This window comes from Rutilus rutilus, assembly GCF_951802725.1.
Source record: "Rutilus rutilus genome assembly, chromosome: 12".
In the NCBI taxonomy this organism is placed as follows: Eukaryota; Metazoa; Chordata; class Actinopteri; order Cypriniformes; family Leuciscidae; genus Rutilus; species Rutilus rutilus.
In genome coordinates this window covers 12,064,759-12,086,464 of record NC_140217.1, presented here as the reverse complement: position 1 = coordinate 12,086,464, position 21,706 = coordinate 12,064,759, and the positions used below count along the sequence as shown (strand labels likewise).

General features: G+C 38.1%; 2 protein-coding genes across 3 annotated transcripts in view; both read left to right on the top strand.

Moving 5' to 3' along the window:
- Positions 1 to 14,938, top strand: part of nomo (nodal modulator) — a 32,058-nt gene extending 17,120 nt beyond the window's left edge. Inside the window, exons 17-31 of the mRNA XM_084426086.1 lie at positions 36 to 99; positions 256 to 351; positions 469 to 669; positions 1,816 to 1,898; positions 2,857 to 3,016; positions 3,235 to 3,361; positions 3,475 to 3,588; positions 4,807 to 4,934; positions 6,365 to 6,506; positions 6,619 to 6,702; positions 7,402 to 7,512; positions 7,593 to 7,700; positions 7,875 to 7,994; positions 14,377 to 14,469; positions 14,585 to 14,938. Coding sequence (XP_084282212.1) covers positions 36 to 99; positions 256 to 351; positions 469 to 669; positions 1,816 to 1,898; positions 2,857 to 3,016; positions 3,235 to 3,361; positions 3,475 to 3,588; positions 4,807 to 4,934; positions 6,365 to 6,506; positions 6,619 to 6,702; positions 7,402 to 7,512; positions 7,593 to 7,700; positions 7,875 to 7,994; positions 14,377 to 14,469; positions 14,585 to 14,716 — 1,763 coding nt within the window. The 3' untranslated portion in view covers positions 14,717 to 14,938. The remainder of the gene's footprint in view (positions 1 to 35; positions 100 to 255; positions 352 to 468; positions 670 to 1,815; positions 1,899 to 2,856; positions 3,017 to 3,234; positions 3,362 to 3,474; positions 3,589 to 4,806; positions 4,935 to 6,364; positions 6,507 to 6,618; positions 6,703 to 7,401; positions 7,513 to 7,592; positions 7,701 to 7,874; positions 7,995 to 14,376; positions 14,470 to 14,584) is intronic.
- A 1,911-nt stretch (positions 14,939 to 16,849) lies between these two features.
- unc80 (unc-80 homolog (C. elegans)) overlaps positions 16,850 to 21,706 on the top strand; it is a 61,632-nt gene continuing 56,775 nt past the window's right edge. For both annotated transcript variants that reach the window (XM_084424833.1, XM_084424832.1), the window contains exons 1-8: positions 16,850 to 17,108; positions 17,518 to 17,566; positions 18,140 to 18,296; positions 18,403 to 18,698; positions 19,332 to 19,455; positions 19,602 to 19,666; positions 19,807 to 19,940; positions 21,135 to 21,402. In XM_084424833.1, coding sequence (XP_084280959.1) covers positions 17,017 to 17,108; positions 17,518 to 17,566; positions 18,140 to 18,296; positions 18,403 to 18,698; positions 19,332 to 19,455; positions 19,602 to 19,666; positions 19,807 to 19,940; positions 21,135 to 21,402 — 1,185 coding nt within the window. In that variant the 5' untranslated portion in view covers positions 16,850 to 17,016. The remainder of the gene's footprint in view (positions 17,109 to 17,517; positions 17,567 to 18,139; positions 18,297 to 18,402; positions 18,699 to 19,331; positions 19,456 to 19,601; positions 19,667 to 19,806; positions 19,941 to 21,134; positions 21,403 to 21,706) is intronic.

Genomic DNA, 21,706 nt, shown 5'->3' with positions numbered 1-21,706 from the left:
GCTAAAGTACTTAACATATTTCTTTTCAATCTAAGGTGTTTATAAAGTGACTCCACGTTCCTGTCACCAGTTTGAACAGGATTACTACACCTACAACACGTATGTGACTGCCGGTGCCAAGCTTTTTATTATAATCAAAGTAGTTGCCACAGCTTTTTATATCCTTTGATCCGGTTCTTTTGAAGTATGTGCTTGTTGTGTAACATCATTGAAGGAAGTCTAATCCACACTGTTTTTTTTCATCCTGTTCCTTAGGTCTGCTCCAAGCATCTTAACCCTGACTGCTGTCAGACACCACATGACAGGACTAATCGCCACTGATAAGATGCTGGATGTCACGGTCACCATCAAGTGAGTGCGGCGGAACATTGTTAATGCATTTCTGAAAGTATAAAGCAAGTCCGTCTGTTGCTTTCTAACAGGTTAAAGGTTAAATCCCGGTATTCTTTGTTTTTTTTATTTTGGCAGATCTTCCATTGAGAGTGAGCCTGCTTTGGTTCTGGGGCCCCTGCGCTCAAACGAGGAAGAGCGAAGAGAGCAGCAGCTTCTGGAAATAGCTGCCCGCAGGAAGGAGAGGGAAGAAAGAGCAGAGGAGAAGAGCCCTCCTGTGGAGGAGAAACCAGATGAACTCCATGAGCCATTCCACTATGAATTCTCCTATTGGGCACGGTAAGATCTTTTGAGGAATGTTTGCTGTAATTTTCCACTTCTGTCTACAGAAGCCCAGGTATGTTTCATTTTTCAAGTTCCGAGCCTTTCAAAGTATGCTCATTTGGCCGTTAGCACGGAAAGACACGTTCGGCATCTAGTGGACTTTGTTTTCAAGCGCTTGTCGTGGAAATTCTCAATACAAATACAACCTACTAAATCTGACTTCTTCACCAAGGACAAAAAACTTCCAGTTGTTAATATAATAGTATTCCCTGAATACTTACAATACAATATAATACTTCCCTGAAGTATGGTGACGGCTTCACTACTATCTATCACTACTTCAATCACACATGAGCACACAGTTCTTTCGCATCTATACACTCTCACCGTCCTTCTCAGGTGTACGCTGGACCGACAGAGGATCATTAATACTAACCCAGAGTATTACAGCCTCACCCCGAGGGCGGCTCTATAGTCTTCCAACACTATCACTGTCTCTACGGTGGTCTTTTGAGCATAGAATCTTTAGTACTTCTATTCCTCAGCTGCACAGCATATATCTGACACAACTCCCAAGTTGCTCTTTGCAGGAATAAAGTTTTATTCACGGCCGAGGAGTTCTCTGGCCACAACAAAAAGATACATGTGAATTTAAATCTTACAGTTGAGTAAAAATCAATATCACTCAATTATCTAAGCTAACCATATGACTGTTAGTTGTACTGTGTTAAGTATTTTTTTGGTAAGTCTACATGGTCTTTGACGTACCTGAGCATACTTACTTAGTCTGCATTTTTCTGTAAATTTCATACTGAAAATACCCTTTTTACCATTTCTGAGGCCATTACATAAAATATTTCTATCACACGCTCAAGTCACTCGAACGTGCTATTGTACACACATCGTCCATGCGGACACAAAAATCCGGCTGCACGTGGACAGTGTGCGCAGACGTCCACAGACCCTCCTGATGATGAAAATTACGTCACACGGACAGTGCACAGACCATCATGGAACGTGGACGGCCAAAGTATACTTTGGGGGCTTTAGGAAAAAATTGTACAATCATATGTTCAAAGAAAGTGTATTACCTTGTCTTTTCGTACCAGTCATGAATTTCTTGGTATTCATTTTATATCTTGACTCTGTTGGTTATTTCAGGGCTGGGGAGAAGATCACAGTCACACCTTCATCCAAAGAATTTCTGTTTTACCCTCCTGAAGTAGAGGCTACAATCACTGGAGGTTAGAGTGCAATACAAACTTCTGAACCCTTTTTTAAGCTTTGTATATTATGATAATAAATGCATTTTGTGTCCAAGCACTTTCACAACAAATACAAAACAAATTGCAGATAAGTTCTATTCAAACAAAGGACGGAATTAACATTTGTCAAGCTACATCAAAAGCAAATCCACACTTATACATAAGGTGACACTGACTGATAACCGAATTCATGGGGTTAATATCGGTACAAAAAATGAGGCAACCTACACTTTCAGAAGAAATGAGCAAAATGCACCTTTAGGGGAACAACAGCTTGTCACTGGGGCAGTACCCGTATAGGAACAACTTTATTCCTTATTTACCCCCAAAACGGTGCATATTAGTACCTTTACCTTAAAGGGATAGTTCAGCCAAAAATGAAAATTCTGTCTCAAGTTGTTCTAAACCTGTATACATTTTTTCTTCTTCTGATGTTTTGAAGAATATGAGTAAATGATGACATGTTTTTTTAAAATCCCTTTAAGGGTGCATTTTACTAAGAGTAAAGAGTGAGAAACTACGCAAATTCGATTAGCTGGTTCAGGATGTTGTTAGAACTAAACTCTGTAGGAAAATGGCCCTCCTAAAGCAGGTTTGGACACACCCGATATAGGCCAAGACCAGGTATATGGGCTTATGAGAACTATAAATTGTTGTTGATGGTTATTAATTGGGGTTTTAGTAAATTCAACGTGAAAAATGACATTTGGATATTACTTGGTGTGTTCAACTCATATATCTGAAATATTGATAAATCAGTTTTGTAAAAAAGTATTTTCACTCTCTTTCAACCCATGGGTCTATCATAGAATGTAAGAAACTTCTTCATATGTGCGTCCCATAGTGAAATGCCTCACTAATGTATCTCAGAAAACAGTTACAGTTTTACCCCAGTTTATTATATCTAAACCTGTAATACAATCCTTTGTTCTGACAGAGAATTGTCCTGGTCAAATGGTGGAGATTGCTGGCAGGGCAGGGCTGTTCCTCACGGGGCAGGTGTCGCCTACACTGGAGGGTGTGGAAATCTCCATTAAGGAGAGTGGAGCTACTAACCCTCTCATTACAGTTCTCACGGATGAAACCGGATCCTACAGGTATCTCACTTATTTACGAACATACCGCATTCATTTATTTAATAGCTCTCTTATCTATTTATTTGATAATGCATATTAGCATAAAAGTATGGTTTAGAAAGTGAATGACTATTGGCATATTTAGAAATTAAGTGCAGTCATTGTGGCTGAAAACGTAAGTGCACTCTAGTGTTCTAATCAATAAAAATTTAAAAATCCCTTTTTCCCTTTGAAACCAGTGTTGGACCCCTACATAGTGACTCTCTGTATGACATCAGTGCCAGTAAAGAGGGCTTTGTCCTGACTCCAGTGGAGGGAAAGACAGGAGACTTCAAAGCGTTTGCCTTGGCAGGGGTCACTTTTGAGGTCAGTGCCATATTAACGTCTTCTCAAGCTTAGTTGATCACATTTCATCTTGTATTTTCATTTCTAGGAAACAAATGGTTAATTTTGTTCACGATTTTTTTCTTGCCCCTCAGATAAAGGCAGAGGATGGTGTTCCTCTATCAGGGGTTCTGCTGTCTCTCAGTGGAGCCAGCTTCCGCTCAAACTTACTCACTCAGGACACTGGCCTCCTCACCTTCAACAACCTGGTACTGTCTTTTCAGTGACTATGGGCATCTTTTTGATGTGTCTATCACATTGGTGTAGAAGTTTATACTGAAAAAAATTACAGTTTTAAAGGTATAATTTATTTAAACCAAAAATTCTGTCATTGTTTCCCTGGGGCTGTGCGATTAATCATAATTGATTTTTGAATTTGGCGGTAAAATTATTATTGTGCCACTGCCACATTCCATCCAGCGCACCTTCCTTTCATTCACAGTGGTGTGCTTTCGTTCCTCCCTAAAAACCCAAGCTTATCATCTACATCAGCCAAATACGTGAGTGTTGTAAAATGCAGTCTACTGTTGCTAAACTGCAGGATGGGTTTTATATTAAACCGTGTTATTAAAAGCACATTAAGCCGCAAAAGAGACACTGTTCCCCAGGCGGCTTTCTGTGTGCGTGCTCCGAGTCAGAGCCAAACGCGGATAAGCAAATGGGCTTCGGATACCCTGCCTAAACACGTGTGTAACAGTATATTGGATCCGTGCATTAGCTCTTAAAGTGACAGAAGCCCTGCCTAATATACCTGCTGTAGTCTGTCATTAAAGGGGTCATATGATGCTATTTTCAAAGTTCATTATTTTGTGTACTGGATGTAATAGAATATGTTAACATGCTTAAATGTTCAAAAAAGACATCATTTTTCACATACAGTACATTATTGTAGCTCCTCTATGCCCAGTCTTTCTAAAACGTGTCAATTTCTACAAAGCCCCTCCTTCCGAAAAGCATAGTGTGCTCTGATTGGCCAGCTGACCCAGAGCATTGTGATTGGCCGAACACCTCAAGCGTTGTGTCGGAAATGTAATGGTAATCGCAAGCTTCAGCTTCAAAAGCAGTTATGAAGACCGTTAATAATGTCGTCAGTTTGATCATATCATCTGATACTCGTATGTATTTGCAGTACACAGTTCAATTGAACTAGGCGTAATTAACTTTCCCTTATGTTGTTCCAAATCTGTATGACTTTCTTCTGTAGAACACAAAATAAGATTTTTTTTTTAATGTTGTAACAGTTGTGCACTCTACAGTTGTCCATACAATGAAAGTCAGTGGGGTTGAAAACAACATTGACTTTTAATCTATGTAAAAAAAAAAAAAAAAGATTATTTTATATATATAAATATATATTGAGTTCCATAAAAAATATTGTTAAAAATGAAATACCTAGATTTTCTTAATCTCTCCTCCCTCCATCTCAGAGTCCTGGCCAGTACTATTTCAAGCCCATGATGAAGGAGTTCCGCTTTGAGCCCTCAGCACAAATGATCACAGTAGAGGAAGGACAGGTCCTCCATATTCCTATCACTGGCTTCAAAACTGCATACAGGTCAGCAGTTCAGTGTTACAGTATGCACTGGCAGTAAAAATGCTTAGTACAAAGCAGCATATATATATATACAGTACCAGTCAAAAGTTTGGAAACACTACTATTTTTAATGCTTTTGCAAGAAGTCTCTTATGCTCATCAAGCCTGCAGTTAAAAAAAAAAAAAAACAGTAATATTATGAAATATTATTACAATTTAAAATAATGGTTCTCTTTTTTAATATACTTTAAAATGTAATTTATTTTTGTGATGCAAAGCTGAATTTTCATCAGCAAGTACTCCAGTCTTTGGTGTCTTATGATTCTTCAGAAATCATTCTAATATGATGATTTGATACTCAGTTATTATCAATGATGGAAACAGTTGTGCTGTTTGATATATTTTTTTGGAATACTTTTTTCAGGATTCATTGATGAGTAAAACGTTAACAGCATTTATTCATAAAAACAGCATTTATTCAAAATAAAAACATTTCTAACAATATAAATCGTTACCATCACCTTTTATAAATTTAACGCATTCTTGTTGAATTAAAGTACTAATTTCTTTAAAAAAAAATAGTTATTGTTCCCAAACTTTTGAACGGTAGTGTATATTGTTACAAAAGATTTCTATTCTAAATAAATACAGTTCTTTTTAACTTTTTATTCATCAAATAATCCTGAAAAAAGTATCTCAGGTTATAAAAAAATATTAAGCAGCACAACTGTTTCCAACATTGATCATAAATCAGCATATTAGAATGATTTCTGAAGGATCATAAGACACCAAAGACTGGAGTACTTGCTGATGAAAATTCAGCTTTGCATCACAAAAATAAATTACATTTTAAAGTATATTAAAAAAGAGAACCATTATTTTAAATTGTAATAATATTTCATAATATTACTGTTTTTTGTTTGTTTTTAACTGCAGGCTTGATGAGCATAAGAGACTTCTTTCAAAAGCATTAAAAATAGTAGTGTTTCCAAACTTTTGACTGGTACTGTATATAAACAGAAAACAGAAAAAAACAGAGACTAAATCCAGAAGAACTTCGGCAATGTTTCCAAGACGCTTGAAGAAACCTCCCTGCAAAGCTACAAAACTGTGAAAAGTTGTAGGCATTTGTGTAAAAATGCTATAAAGTGAGGATGCTTTCAAAAATACTGTCATAAATAGATTTTTATTCATCAAATAACTTCTGTTAACTAAATCAAATCAATATTTGGTGTGACCACCCTTTGCGTTTCAAGGACAAAACAGCTTTTGTCCTTGATACACTTGCGCATAGTTTTTCAGGTAGCTTTGCAGTCAGGTTTCTTCAAGCGTCTTGGAGACATTGCCACAGTCTATCTCAGTTTTTTCCTGTTTCTAAATGTAATTTTCGAAACATGCTCATTCCATTGTGAAGTAAATTTTCCACTTGTATATTTTGACATGTATCTTAGCTGCTATGGAACAGTGCAGTCAATAGGTGGCGATGCGGAGCAGGGTGTTTCCGTGGAGGCAGTGGGGCAGGGAGAGTGTGGCATGTACAGTGAGGACACCGTTACTGATGAAGAGGGACGCTTTAGACTCAGAGGCTTGCGGGTGAGACTTTACTTGAGTAACTCTTCAGATAAACAATACGACTGACAAATGTTCACAAAAACTACTTTTTAAGATTCTAAACAAAGCTTGCCTTTTCTTTGTTCATTGTCAGCCTGGGTGTAACTACAATATTCAGCTGAGAGAAGAAGGAAATGATCACATAGAGAGAGCATTGCCACCACACAAAACCATTGAGGTGAGCATTGGAATTTATTAACCTTATGTTTTTTTTTTTACACATTATATCCATGAATGATTATTTCCACAGTAATAATACGGACGTGTTAAATATCACTGTAGTAATATATGTCTGTTATTAGTCATTAGTCAAAATTGTTCATTAAACTGAAACATTGAGTGATTTAAAATAATTGTAAGTGATTTCCATCATTTTGACAGACAATAAATATTGTATTTACCTGCTTTAGACACATTCCAGTAAACACTCCTATTAGGGATAAGAAGTGAAATGGAAATGGGGAGACAAACATTTTAAAGCATACTTGTGAAAACAAACCTGGAAAGAGACATTAGGATTTGGGGAGATAAACAAGAGATTCTTTGTGCATTCCAGTGAATTATTAATGGGATATATATCATCAATTAAATCTGGAGAGCAGACCATAAATGCGCAGTATATGTTGTCCTTTTTCATACTGTTACTGTGGAATGCAAAAGAAAATAACCAGGAGGAAAAGAATACACAGACTGAAAAGAGCTCCTGCCATAGATATTCTTCTTATACCACGTCACATCAAAATACCAATCGTTACGTTATTCTCCTGACGTCTGAAGGAGATTTTACAGTTCATTCAGTCAAGCTGACGGCTGTTGGCTCGTTAGGAAAAAGGTGGATGCGAAGTTTTCATTCATTTTTTTTTTTTTTTACTTTTAGGTGGGCAACACTGATATTGAAGGAATAAACATAATTGCCTTTAGACAGATCAACCAGTTTGATCTGAGTGGCAATGTCATCACTTCCCCTGATCATCTTCCCACTCTCTGGGTAGGTGCAATAACTCTAAATCTCCTGTGTCTCATATTTGATGAAATCTTGAAGTCATTGTTGTTCCTCCCTCTCTAAAGGTGAAGCTCTACAAAAGTGACAATCTTGACATTGACAATCCCTTCCAGACTGTGTCTCTTGGCCAGTCCCTGTTCTTCCACTTTGCCCCCCTACCACGTGATGGAGAGGTAGATCATTACTTATCACCCCTATTCCATATACAATTTGTCTTTTTATCTAAACTACTCCTATTTTTTAGAATCTGTTTCACAACATTCATATTGTTCTGCCAGTACTTTCCACCAGCTTAAAAATTGGTGGTCATTTTCATTTATTAATTTCATTTTATTGTCCTCTTGCAGAGCTATGTGTTGATGCTGCAAACATCACTTTCACAGTCCCAGTATGACATCAAACTCCCACAGGTCTCTTTCACGTCCTCTGGTTACCACAAACATGTAACACTAACCTTTAATCCTAAGGTAAGAACCTTTTCGCACAAAACATACATTATTATTTTATGTTCGGTGATGAAAACATGCAGATTCAGAATAATTAGATTTGTGTGAATAGATTGTTCATCTACAATTAGTTCATTTGCTAATGGGAGCTGCAGGATTAATCGATAAAAGATTGCAATCTCGATTCCTAAATGACAACAATTTGCCTGTCTATTAAACCTTTGACAAAATCACACTGGAACATTCAAATCTGTGCTGCTGCTGAGCCAGAGAGAGCAGTTGTCATGTATAGTATAGGTACAGCTTCATAGACTTTTCAACCACACAGTTTGTTACAAATTTGTTTTTTTGTTACACAGTTTGTTACTTCTGTTCAAAATACTCAGATTATCACAGAAGTAATAGGATAAAAGAGAGAGCAGTTGTCATGTATAGTATAGGTAAACAGCTTTATTGTCTTTTCAACCACACAGATTCATTATTTCTGTTACAAATATTCATATTATCACAGCAGTAATAAGACAAGTCTATAGTTCAAATATAAACACTGATGTCAAAGGTAGCAATCAAAATAAGAGCGAATAAATCACCTTTTGAAAATAACTTGGCACTTCAAATAATGATTGTATCGATGATGATCGTTACACCAGTAGTATGTATATATATGTATATGTGTGTGTGTGTGTATATATATATAAATATATATATAAATATATATATATATATATATATATATATATATATATGTATGTATGTATATGTACAGTGGGGAGAACAAGTATTTGATACACTGCCAATTTTGCAGGTTTTCCTACTTACAAAGCATGTAGAGGTCTGTAATTTTTATCATAGTTATCATTCTATGTTATCATTCAGTTATCATTCAACTGTGAGAGACGGAATCTAAAATTCCGAAAATCACATTGTATGATTTTTAAATAATTAATTTGCATTTTATTGCATGGCATAAGTATTTGATCACCTACCAACCAGTAAGAATTCCGGCTCTCACAGACCTGTTCGTTTTTCTTTAAGAAGCTCTCCTGTTCTCCGCTCATACCTGTATTAACTGCACCGGTTTGAACTTGTTACCTGTCTAAAAGACACCTGTCCACACACTCAATCAAACAGACTCCAACCTCTCCACAATGGCCAAGGCCAGAGAGCTGTGTAAGGACATCAGGGATAAAATTGTAGACCTGCATAAGTCTGGGATGGGCTACAGAACAATAGGCAAGTAGCTTGGTGAGAAGGCAACAACTGTTGGCGCAATTATTAGAAAATGGAAGAAGTTCAAGATGACGGTCAGTCTCCCTCGGTCTGGGGCACCATGCAAGATCTCACCTCGTGGGGCATCAATGATCATGAGGAAGGTGAGGGATCAGCCCAGAACTACATAGCAGGACCACAGTCTCAAAGAAAACCATTAGTAACACACTATGCCGTCATGGATTAAAATCTTGCAGCGCACACAAGGTCCCCCTGCTCAAGCCAGCGCATGTCCAGGCCCGTCTGAAGTTTGCCAATGACCATCTGGATGATCCAGAGGAGGAATGGGAGAAGGTCATGTGGTCTGATGAGACAAAAATAGAGCTTTTTGGTCTAAACTCCACTCGCCGTGTTTGGAGGAAGAAGAAGGATGAGTACAACCCCAAGAACACCATCCCAACCGTGAAGCATGGAGGTGGAAACATCAGGACGACTGCACCGTATTGAGGGGAGAACGGATGGGGCCATGTATCGCGAGATCTTGGCCAACAACTAGGGATGCACGATATTGCATTTTGGCCGATATTCGATATGCCGATATTTTCAAACTAATTTTGTCCGATGCCGATACCGATACATATACACATTTTCCCCCTGATATATTTACACTTTAATTTTACTGAAGAGAAATCCAAGTCTCTCTCCTGTACTACCTTTACCGTATTACACTCATGTGTTGTAGATAAGGCAATACACAAGACAAACAAAACAACATTTGATTCTACCATAAAGGTATAATTTTACAAATGTAGACAGACATTCACCCCTGAAAAATAGGCAAATTATTTCACTTGGAGAATAAATGATATGCCAGTGCTACATTTTATTTTTAAGTTCAGACTTCAAACTTCAGTCCTTAGGAGTAAAATAAATAAAAATAAATTTTCAAATAAAAAAATTACATCTTCTACTTGAACAGGTCTACCAAATGCTCCCCTGTTTTCGGTGCTGATGCAGTGGCAGTTCATGTAACATGTAAGGGTGGCGCTGCCAATAAAGCAGCTAAAAGCAGTCACAACGAACCGCAAAAGTAATGAATTATGAATATGTCAAATATAGCAAGGAGACATTTTAATTGTTTATTAATAAACAAGTGTTTTCTGTGTCGGCTGCAAAGATGAAGTTGACGATGACTCGCGATCTTCGCAGTAGTGAACGCGCCAGAGAGAAATGCACATTTCGGATATAGCTTTCTAATTGTTCGGTTTAAAAATATGATTTCAAGCGTTCTGTAGATAATAGATATATTTCCCAGGTCTGTGAGGCAAGTAGGCTATGCTGAGTTTCGTTTCATTTATGAGACTAGCTCCAGTTCAATCGCGGGCGCCTCCGTGTCGTGATATCTATTATTATCTGCTTTACTTATTATTTATTAAATCCAGGCAATTGGTTGATGAAACATTGATTCAAATTAAGATACAATTAATACAAAATGAAATTCACTTAGAAAGGCTTTGTGCTTTCTGTTTGAGGTCTCTGTGGAAGTTTTAAAGCAGTCTCTTTTAGTGCCGCTTTCAGAGCGCTCACGTCCGTAACCGAGAACTGTCACTGTTTTTCCTCATAAATGCAAACACGAAAAATAAAATAAAATGAATATTTTTATGCTCTGTGGACAGCATAGTAGCTTGGAGAGTTTACATTAGTAAGCTACAGGACATCGTCTTTCAAAACATGACCTGCACGAAAGAGAAAAAAATTTACTGCGTCATTGTACCCAGCACTTCTGAAAATGCACTTGCGAATGCGTCTCTGTCCCCAGCACATCTCAAACCAAACTGACGCCCATGCTCGAAATGCCTCCACATGTTAAGTTGCTGGCCCTCATGCACGGTCGTCACGTGCACATAGGAAACACGCCATCCTATCGGCAAGGCTCATCGGCAGAAATGATCATATCGGCCGATGCCGATGATGGTCATTTAAAGCTTTTATCGGCTGATACCGATGTTGTTCCGATATCATCGTGCATCCCTACCAACAACCTCCTTCCCTCAGTAAGAGCATTGAAGATGGGTCGTGGCTGGGTCTTCCAACATGACAATGACCCGAAACACACAGCCAGGGCAAGGGGTGGTTCCGTAAGAAGCATCTCAAGGTCCTGGAGTGGCCTAGCCAGTCTCCAGACCTGAACCCTATAGAAAATATTTGGAGGTAGCTGAAAGTCCGTATTGCCCAGCGACAGCCCCGAAACCTGAAGGATCTGGAGAAGGTCTGTATGGAGGAGTGGGCCAAAATCCCTGCTGCAGTGTGTGCAAACCTGGTCAAGAACTACAGGAAACGTATGATCTCTGTAATTGCAAACAAAGGTTTCTGTACCAAATATTAAGTTCTGCTTTTCTGATGTATCAAATACTTATGTCATGCAATAAAATGCAAATTAATTACTTAAAAATCATACAATGTGATTTTCTGGATTTTTGTTTTAGATTCCGTCACTCACAGTTGAAGAGTACTATGATAAAAATGACAGATTTATACATGCTTTGTAAGCTGCAAAATCGGCAGTGTATCAAATACTTGTTCTCCCCACTGTGTGTGTGTGTGTGTGTGTATATATATATATATATATATATATACACTCACCTAAAGGATTATTAGGAATACCTGTTCAATTTCTCATTAATGCAATTATCTAATCAACCAATCACATGGAAGTTGCTTCAATGCATTTAGGGGTGTGGTCCTGGTCAAGACAATCTCCTGAACTCCAAACTGAATGTCAGAATGGGAAAGAAAGGTGATTTAAAGGGGTCATATAATGCCATTTTTGTACAAGCTAATATGATTCTTTAGGGTCTAAATGAAAAGTTTGTAATATACTTTAATTAAAAATTCTCATTAGTATTGTAAGAAAACACTAATTTTACCTGGTCAAAAACAGCTCTGTTTTCAGCACGCCGTTTCAGTGCATGTGTCTTTAAATGATAATGAGCTTTGCTCACCCCGCCCCTCTGTTCTGTGGGTACACCGTATTAGACATTCTCTGACCGTATCTAACACAATAACCACGTGTTATTCGTTATAAACGTGGGATTATGAATTATATTGAGAACGTCGTAAATAGAAAACATGCCGCAATGTACCCTGAGTGTAAACCTTAGACGCATTCATCGTGAAGCCTGCAGCAAGGTTTGCAAATTTCGCAAAGATTAATATAAATACTAATATAAAGGTTAATAAAACATTACACTCACATTTTCTGGAGGTTCAGCAGGAACACGTTGGTACCGATCCGTTTTTTCTCGTTTGTGAAGCTGTCTGGTGTGAAATGATTCGCGCAAACATGAAAGCACAGACGATCGTGGGGAATCCCCGTGAGGGAATCCCCGCGTCAATCCTTTGGGCATATCGCTTCAAAAACAAAACTCAGCCACTCTTCAACGGCTCGGATTTAGGAACATCCAAATGACTGCTGTGTTCCTTATTACATCTAAGAACAGAACACCACAATCGCTTAGACGCCATTCTACTCCAGCATATCAACAATGGCGGACTACTATGACGACGGCTGTCACAGCTTGCTCAGGGCAGGTCTTGTGTTGAAACACGGCTGTCAATCACAATAGCGGGAGGGGCGTACGATCTTATGACGTCACAATATCGAACGGCTTGATTTCAGAGATGGTCAAACATATAAGGAGATTAAAACAAAACCACTGGATGGATTTTTATCATGATAGGATGGTTGTGTACAGGCACTGCCAACAGACATTTCAGTGCAATCAACTTGTAAAAGTGCATGTACCATTATATGACCCCTTTAAGTAATTTTGAGCGTGGCATGGTTGTTGGTGCCAGACGGGCCGGTCTGAGTATTTCACAATCTGCTCAGTTACTGGGATTTTCACGCACAACCATTTCTAGGGTTTACAAAGAATGGTGTGAAAAGGGAAAAACATCCAGTATGCTGCAGTCCTGTGGGCGAAAATGCCTTGTTGATGCTAGAGGTCAGAGGAGAATGGGCCGACTGATTCAAGCTGATAGAAGAGCAACTTTGACTGAAATAACCACTCGTTACAACCGAGGTATGCAGCAAAGCATTTGTGAAGCCACAACACGCACAACCTTGAGGCGGATGGGCTACAACAGCAGAAGACCCCACCGGATACCACTCATCTCCACTACAAATAGGAAAAAGAGGCTACAATTTGCACGAGCTCACCAAAATTGGACAGTTGAAGACTGGAAAAATGTTGCCTGGTCTGATGAGTCTCGATTTCTGTTGAGACATTCAGATGGTAGAGTCAGAATTTGGCGTAAACAGAATGAGAACATGGATCCATCATGCCTTGTTACCACTGTGCAGGCTGGTGGTGGTGGTGTAATGGTGTGGGGGATGTTTTCTTGGCACACTTTAGGCCCCTTAGTGCCAATTGGGCATCGTTTAAATGCCACGGCCTACCTGAGAGCATTGTTTCTGACCATGTCCATCCCTTTATGACCACCATGTACCCATCCTCTGATGGCTACTTCCAGCAGAATAATGCACCATGTCACAAAGCTCGAATCATTTCAAATTGGTTTCTTGAACATGACAATGAGTTCACTGTACTAAAATGGCCCCCACAGTCACCAGATCTCAACCCAATAGAGCATCTTTGGGATGTGGTGGAACGGGAGCTTCGTGCCCTGGATGTGCATCCCACAAATCTCCATCAACTGCAAGATGCTATCTTATCAATATGGGCCAACATTTCTAAAGAATGCTTTCAGCACCTTGTTGAATCAATGCCACGTAGAATTAAGGCAGTTCTGAAGGCGAAAGGGGGTCAAACACAGTATTAGTATGGTGTTCCTAATAATCCTTTAGGTGAGTGTACTTCAGAGATATTTAAAAAAAAATTTTAGGGGTGCCAATAATTGTGGCCAACGTGTTTTCATAATAATAAATAAATTGTGAATTTACAACCCCCCCACCATTTTTAATTATTTTACTTCAATGAAAGGTTCGATTTTTGCAAAAACAAAATTAATGAAAGGTCAAAAGGATAAACATTGCAGATTTATTTTTTACAGCCATTTTTGATCATATTTTCCAGGTGTGCCATTAATTCTGACCACAACTGTGTATATATATTTATATCTGATGTATCATTCAGCCCTAATTTGTTTACACTTTTTCGGCTTTCAACAGAGGAAAATGCCAGATCAAGATGTTTCCCAAGGATCTTTCATCGCCCTTCCTCTGACATTGCTGCTGTTACTTGCGGTGTATAATCATGAGCGGGTATGCTTTTTTTTTTTTTTTTTTCAGGATGGTTGAAAGCTACTTAGATTCTTGTCATTACAATAGCTGCAGTTCTTAGGACATTATGTAAATAATGATATTTTGTCTTTCCAAGGTGATCCCACTTCTTCTGCAGCTGTTCAATCAGATCCAGGGTGTTCTAGGACTCGCTCAGACAAGCGGGGATGGAATCCCTATGGATGAAGCCAAGCGACAGTCAAAGAGGCCAAAGACAAGACGTACATGAAACCCCAGTATGAGCTAATATGAAGGCAAAGCCAATCGCTGCATTCAGATCTCACAGGCATCCAGTGTCAGACAACACATGAGACCATGTTGGTCTGATCATAAAATCCTTTTATAAAAACAACCTCATTTGGAGTCGCCAAAGTTTCTTGGACATATTTAAATCTCAGATGACTTAAGATTCCTTGCCTGTGGTATCCATGGTCACACAGATCCCTATAATTTACAGTCCCTAGCACATGTGAATGTGGCTCTGAGATTGTGTATGTTTGTGAGATTGCTCAGGGAGGACGCCTGATTTAAAAGACTACAAATCACTGTAGTGTGTGTGTTTTTTGTGTGTGTTATTTTTCAGTTTTTTGTTTTTCCACTAGTATACAGAGTAAGAACCCAAGAAATTGATTTGTTTGATGATTCCGGTAGTGTCCTGAATTACTAGTTTATTAATCCCACACTCCCATACAAAATTTATCAGTTCAGTTTTTTTTTATATAACCTTACTAGAATTTGTAAACACCCTTACATTTTAAAATAGAGATTTGTTTAATAAACATTGATATTGTTTTCACTAAATAATTCATTTTATAAGATTTTTTGGTTTCCTTCATTTGTTTAAATGCATATTTTGGTTTCCTTCATTTGTTTAAATGCAACGACATATCCTAAAGATAAAAAAAAAATTCAATTCCCTACCATTTGATGGATTTAGTACATATTCATTCCACTTCGTTAAACAGTAAATAATGTGATAACATGTCTGGTTATAGAGAGAACCAAATTAATAAAGTGTTTTGGAATCTACTAAACTATATATTGTGCTTATTGTGGGTGTGGGGGTGGGTGTGGGTGTGGGGGTGTGGGGGGGTGGGGGTGGGAGGGGTTTTGTGTAAAAAACATGATCAAATGTTATATGCAAATGTATGCATTTTGGCAATATTGTTGTAAATATTGGCAGACAAAACAAATCAGCCAAAGAGATACATCTGAATTACACTATATAATTCTAGGAATTATATTTGTATGTTTATTTGAAGGTTTTGTTATTACCATAGACAATATATTTTGATAGAATTATTTCACTCAATTGGAAGTTCAGATGCAAAATCAGAATTGGAAGTTCAGATGGAAAATCAGAATTAATAAGTTGTTAATTCTATAAATGTGTTGAGAGAAGATTTAGTGACATGGTCAAGATGTGTGTGTGGGAAACCATAGGATATAATTAATACCTATGTTTAACATATCCTATGTTTTTGAAATCAGATTGATGAAAGTGAATATATCACATTTATTGATGCTCTTCAGAGTCTGAATAGCTACTACCTTGTGTGTTTGTCTGACATGTTGTTAAGGAGAACTGAGGTGACATACATTGTATTGCTTTACTCTCATGAACTGCAATTTGTGAAACGTGTTGTAGCCTACTTACTGTGGCAGCTATAAGCCCTGTCGCGGAGAGATTCATTTTTGTTACATGAAGGATCACATTTTACCTTACATTTGTGAAGTGTAATTACAAAAGTAATAAACATGTCCTTACTATGTAATTGTGCTCTTTATTACACTTGTGTGGCGTAAATCGAGTATGGTAAGCATAGTTTTTGTCAATTACTAAAGTTATTATTACAACACTAAAACTGTGATAATTTGGTGTTACCCACCAAAGAAATAGAGAAAACGAAATTAAAAGTAAAGGGAGGTTACACTTTATTTTAAGTTGTCAGGATTACAGTGATTATAGCCTACATTTAAGTACCGAGTAGCCTAATAATAATCAACTACATCCAGCCTATTAGGTTAGGGTTAGGATGAGAGTTTGGTTTAGGGTTGATTGCATGTAATTGCTATGCTTAGTTTTTATGATAGTTATATAGTATACATGTAACAATGACTCTGTAAAATAAAGGGTTTCTGAAAGATTCTTACAAGGAGTTCTCATATATTATTTCTTTAACTGTAACATTTTGGCGGAATTGCCAGTTTGTGTAATAATATAGCAAATATATAACATGCAGTATTAATTGTTATACCCTGAATTATGCGCGAAACTCGAGCTTTTAAGACCCAGAGGGGGTCCATCGCTCCTTCTCATTGATTACGTATTTCAAGCCGAGTCTTCAAACCGGTGGTCAGTGTCCCTTAATTGACAAGTGGATTTCAGCGCTGCTCCGCGGGGTGGTGTCGACACAAGTCAACACCTGCAGCCATTTTACGAGCCGATGTAAAATATCACTGTGATGCCGTGAATCAAATCCATCTCTGAGCAGAACGTCTGCACCCTTGAATCCAGCAGGTCAAAAAATGGTGAAAAGAAAGAGCTTGGATGACAGTGACCAGGAAAACTGCCGGGGAATCCCGTTTCCGATCCAAACCTTCCTATGGAGACAGACCAGGTCAGTGATTTAGTCGTGGCATAACAGGTGTTTTTTCTTGTTGTTTGTTTTTTTGAGTGATTAGTCTGTTTCTCTTGTATATGGCTCCCGCAGAGCCTTTCTCATTCGTATGCATCTCTCATACCGGTTTCTGAATTGATTTCTGTTGCGCTGGTGTCTCGTGCGTCATCTTTTCATACACCGCCGCACCTTGTGTGTCTTATTATGAACCCCTAAACAAAATTTGCAGAATATTCAATCGAATATTTAACCTTCATAGAGCAATGCTGCTGTCAGTGCTTTAGCCAGAGTTCGTCATAATTCAGTTTCAGTTAAAATCATCTGATTGTCCTTGCCAGCTCGACTGTTATTAAATGCAGTTTTATTACAGACATGTAACGTAACTAAATGAAATATGTATCTGTTTCAGCGCGTTTTTGCGGCCGAAGTTAGGGAAGCAGTATGAAGCCTCCTGTGTGGTGAGTGTAATAATCATAAGTGAACACTGTCACCTGTGCTGTGAATAATCTGTCCTCTATCTCGGAAAACAATACCATAAGCCTAAATCAGAGGTTCGTGTACATCCATAAGTTTAAACATAATTTACTGTAAATATTAAGATGTACGTGGAAGAGGTTGTGAATACTACTACTACTACTAATAATAATAATAATAAAGGTCCCTAACTGGGTTTTTAAAATTGGGGTTAATAAAAATAAACAATAAAAACTACTGAATTGTGCATTGCTCTTTTTTAATTCTGCTTTTCAAAGACTATGCAAGACTGGAAATCATGGAATTAATTGTGAATACTTCGTTTTATTGACAGACGCAGAGTTTTACCAGTAAGAAATAAAGCAAATCTGCATATAGTTTTGTAATAAATAAATAAGAATAAATTAGTATTATTATCATTATTATGCCAGATAACTGACAGTCAGGCTGGTTTATTCTGTTCTCTTCCTTGTGTACAAATAATATTGTAACAAGAATAAGTAATCATTTAATAAGTGCTTTTGGGGATTATGTCTCACGCTTTTAATCCTGGCTAGTCATTTGAGCGGGTGCTGGTGGAGAACAAACTCCATGGGCTCTCTCCAGCCCTCACTGAAGCCATCCAGAGCATCTCTCGCTGGGAGCTGGTTCAGGCTGCTCTACCTCATGTTCTTCACTGCACTGCCATCCTTCTTTCGAACCGCAACAAGCTGGGTAGGAACACTTATTAAATTTACGGTTGCTAGATTATGTGTGTTTGGGTGAATTCATTTTATGGTTCATTTTATAGCTTAGCATGTCCACAATCTCTCTTCACCAGGACACCAGGATAAACTCGGGGTAGCTGAAACAAAACTCCTTCACACTCTACATTGGATGCTTCTGGAAGCGGCGCAGGAGTGTCACCAGGAGCCTGGCCTGGGACACGGCTGGTCTGGTGGCAGCAGTGGCGGCAGTAGTGCCTACCTTCAGCCTGTAGGGAACCAGGGTCTCACAGACCGCAATGGCAGCACCACTGAAGAGAATGAGTATGCCCGTGCCAAACTCTACCACAAAAACATGGCCACTGTGGAGCTCTTTGTGTTTCTCTTTGCGCCCCTCATTAACCGGATCAAGGTTGGAACCTTTATTGTTTCGATTTTCCGACAGGGCTCAACAATAAGGATGGCCTGCTGAGTCACTTGCCTTTTTGTGCAAGTGCTGCGTTGCCACTGTAAATTTTGGATTCATTGATAGTTGATGCATTAATTATAGTGTCTTGGTTTTCTATGATATATTATTATTGTTGTAGAATCTTCTGATCTGTCATTAGATAATGTTATCTAGCTGGCTTACATAGATGAGGTTAGCAGAAGTGTGTTTATGAATTTATGGAGTTATATTACAGCTGTATAATTTCCATCCTAGTTTTTTTTTATTATAAAAATTTAAATATTTTAATTATTTTTTGTTATTATTAAATAATTCTAATGAAATAATAAAATAATACAAATATTTTAGTGAGTGAAAAATATAAATAATTCTAGCAAAAATAGAATCATAGATCATAGAAATAGATCATTCTTTTGTGGCGGTTTTAAATTTAAAATTTGCAGTACAAAGCAAGTAAAAAATGTAAATCTTCATTGTTGAGCCCTACTTCATCAGTTCAAAATCCATCATAATTTTTTGACTGCATATTCCTTTTTTTTTTTTTTTTTATGAATTAGTTTAAACTGCTAACATTGTTGATATTTTTGGATTTGGCAGGAGTCGGACCTCACCTTTCGACTGGCTGGTGGGCTTGTTATTTGGCAGCCAATGTGGGAGCACCGTCAACCTGATGTTCCTGCTTTTTATGCCCTTGTCAAACCCATGCGTAATATTGTTACAGGTCCGATTTCTGTAAATTCACCTTTCACCTCTGTCCTCAACATCAATGTCATTTTTGATCCATTTTACCAGTGGCACTGTTCTTTATGTGTGCAAATCGTTTGTTTCAAACATCTGCTTTCTCTCTCTCTCTCATATTCTCCACAGCAAAGAGGAATTCTCCAGTGAATAACCAGTGTAGTCCTCATGATACCAGTAACCCATGCCCCGCAGTGAGTATTCAGACTGATTTGCAGCCGCACAGCCCCTTGTGGCTCATTCAGTCCAGGCTTAAATTAATTTCCTCTCGTAATACATTAACATTATTGTTCTGCTGGGGTCATGTGATTTCCTCTTCTGTCTCGGCTTTCAGGTGGTATGTGAATCAGCCCTGCCTGACTCCTCCTCCCCTTCAGTGACAGGACAGGGCTGTCGTCGTGGCAACTCTGTGGAGAAGGGAGGGTCTTCACAGCAGGCCTTTGAGAGAGGATTTTCACAACAGAAGAAGTGAGTGTTTGTACACACAGGTGGTACATATAGCAGAACTATATCATTCTATGTTGAAATATAGGGGAGAAAACAATCTAATTTCTGGGTGGTTTTCCTCTACACTGAACAAAATTTTTACAATAAGGGTCAATGTTCTGGGTTAATACCTGGGTTAATGTTAATCAATTAGTTAATACATTAGCTATCATGAAATAATAATGAAATGATTATTCTTTATGTTACTTTTTACATATACAAATACAGTTTTCACATATTTAATTCTATAAATTAACAATTTAAGTATGAACGAACATTAATTACCAATAATACATTTAGAAATATGCATATTAATATATTATATATAATAAAAAATAATACATTTATAAATTAAGATTAACAGATTAATAAATGATGTAAAATTTTGTTCATTGTTTGTTCATGATAACGTATTAACTAAATCATTAGTTAAAACGTTATCATTTACTAAACAGGGCCAGATTTACTAAACTTAGATTACTAAAATTAGCGTGAGCGCAATTCCAAAAAAGCGCTGATGGGTGTGGAAAGTTCTGCTCGTGATCTACTGACGACGTGCAAATTAAAGAACACAGACGCAGCCGTATCATATGATCGATGCAATCTACCAAGCGCAGCACAAATTAGCGTCTGGTTTAAGATGTGCTTTTTTGGGGCAGTAAATAATGGTACAAATACCAGTAAATTGACTAACCTTACTAGATCACCTTGCATGATTCATTTAAATACTCTCCTCCCATAGTTTTTGCGCCTGAAAGGGAAACTCCTACAAAAATAACCCTGTCCACGCCTTTTCAGCGCTAATTTTTCACTGCGTGTTATTAGTAAATCCTGACAGTAGTTTTTTAACGCCAAAAGACAGTTTGTGCTGGCGCAAGCTGTTAGTAAATCTTGCCCTTAACGTTATTGTAATGTGTTGGCAGAAAAGTAAAAAAAAATCCATTATAATCTTTTAAAACTAGAATGATCTTAAAGCAGTTTTTCTTTAAACTCATCCTATGTTGGCTAGATAAACAGCGTCCATTTCCAGCCAGACTCCCATCTGTCAGTGTTAGTCTGTGCATGTGATTGCAGTGCAGTTGCCAAGCAACGCTTCTCAGCAACCTCAGTCTGAACTTCCGTTCTTTCTGACCATCATTTTCTGTAACAACCTCTCTGTCTTTCTTTCACCGAAAGTTTCTCAGTCCCAAGTGGCATCTCTGTATCGCAGCGGGCAAGGTATGCCACCTATTTTGACGTTGCAGTGCTGCGTTGCTTGATGCAGCCTCACTGGACGGAAGAAGGTGTGCACTGGGCTCTCATATTCTACTTGCAGCGGCTGCGTCAGATACTGCAGGAGAAGCCTGAACGCCCCCCCGAGCCCCTGATACCCCCCTTACCACGGCCCCGCAGTAGCTCCATGGTGGCTGCTACCCCATCTTTGGTCAATACTCACAAAACACAGGTAATCCAGCACAGAAACAATCATTAACACGTCAGTTAGCTGACTGTGAGACAGTTTCAGATGGTAATTGGCAGTGGTGCAACTGGGACAGGTCCAGGGTGTGAAATACACACTAACTAAAGTTAGAAAAGTGAAATCATAATCAAACACCCCTTTAAAGAGGTGCTTGATTATGATTTCACTTTTCTAACTTTAGTTAGTGTGTAATGTTGCTGTTTGAGCATAAACAACATCTGCAAAGTTAAGTTAAAAGCAATGGAAGATATTTGCTTTTAAAGAAATCGTTTTTTAAGGACTACAACCA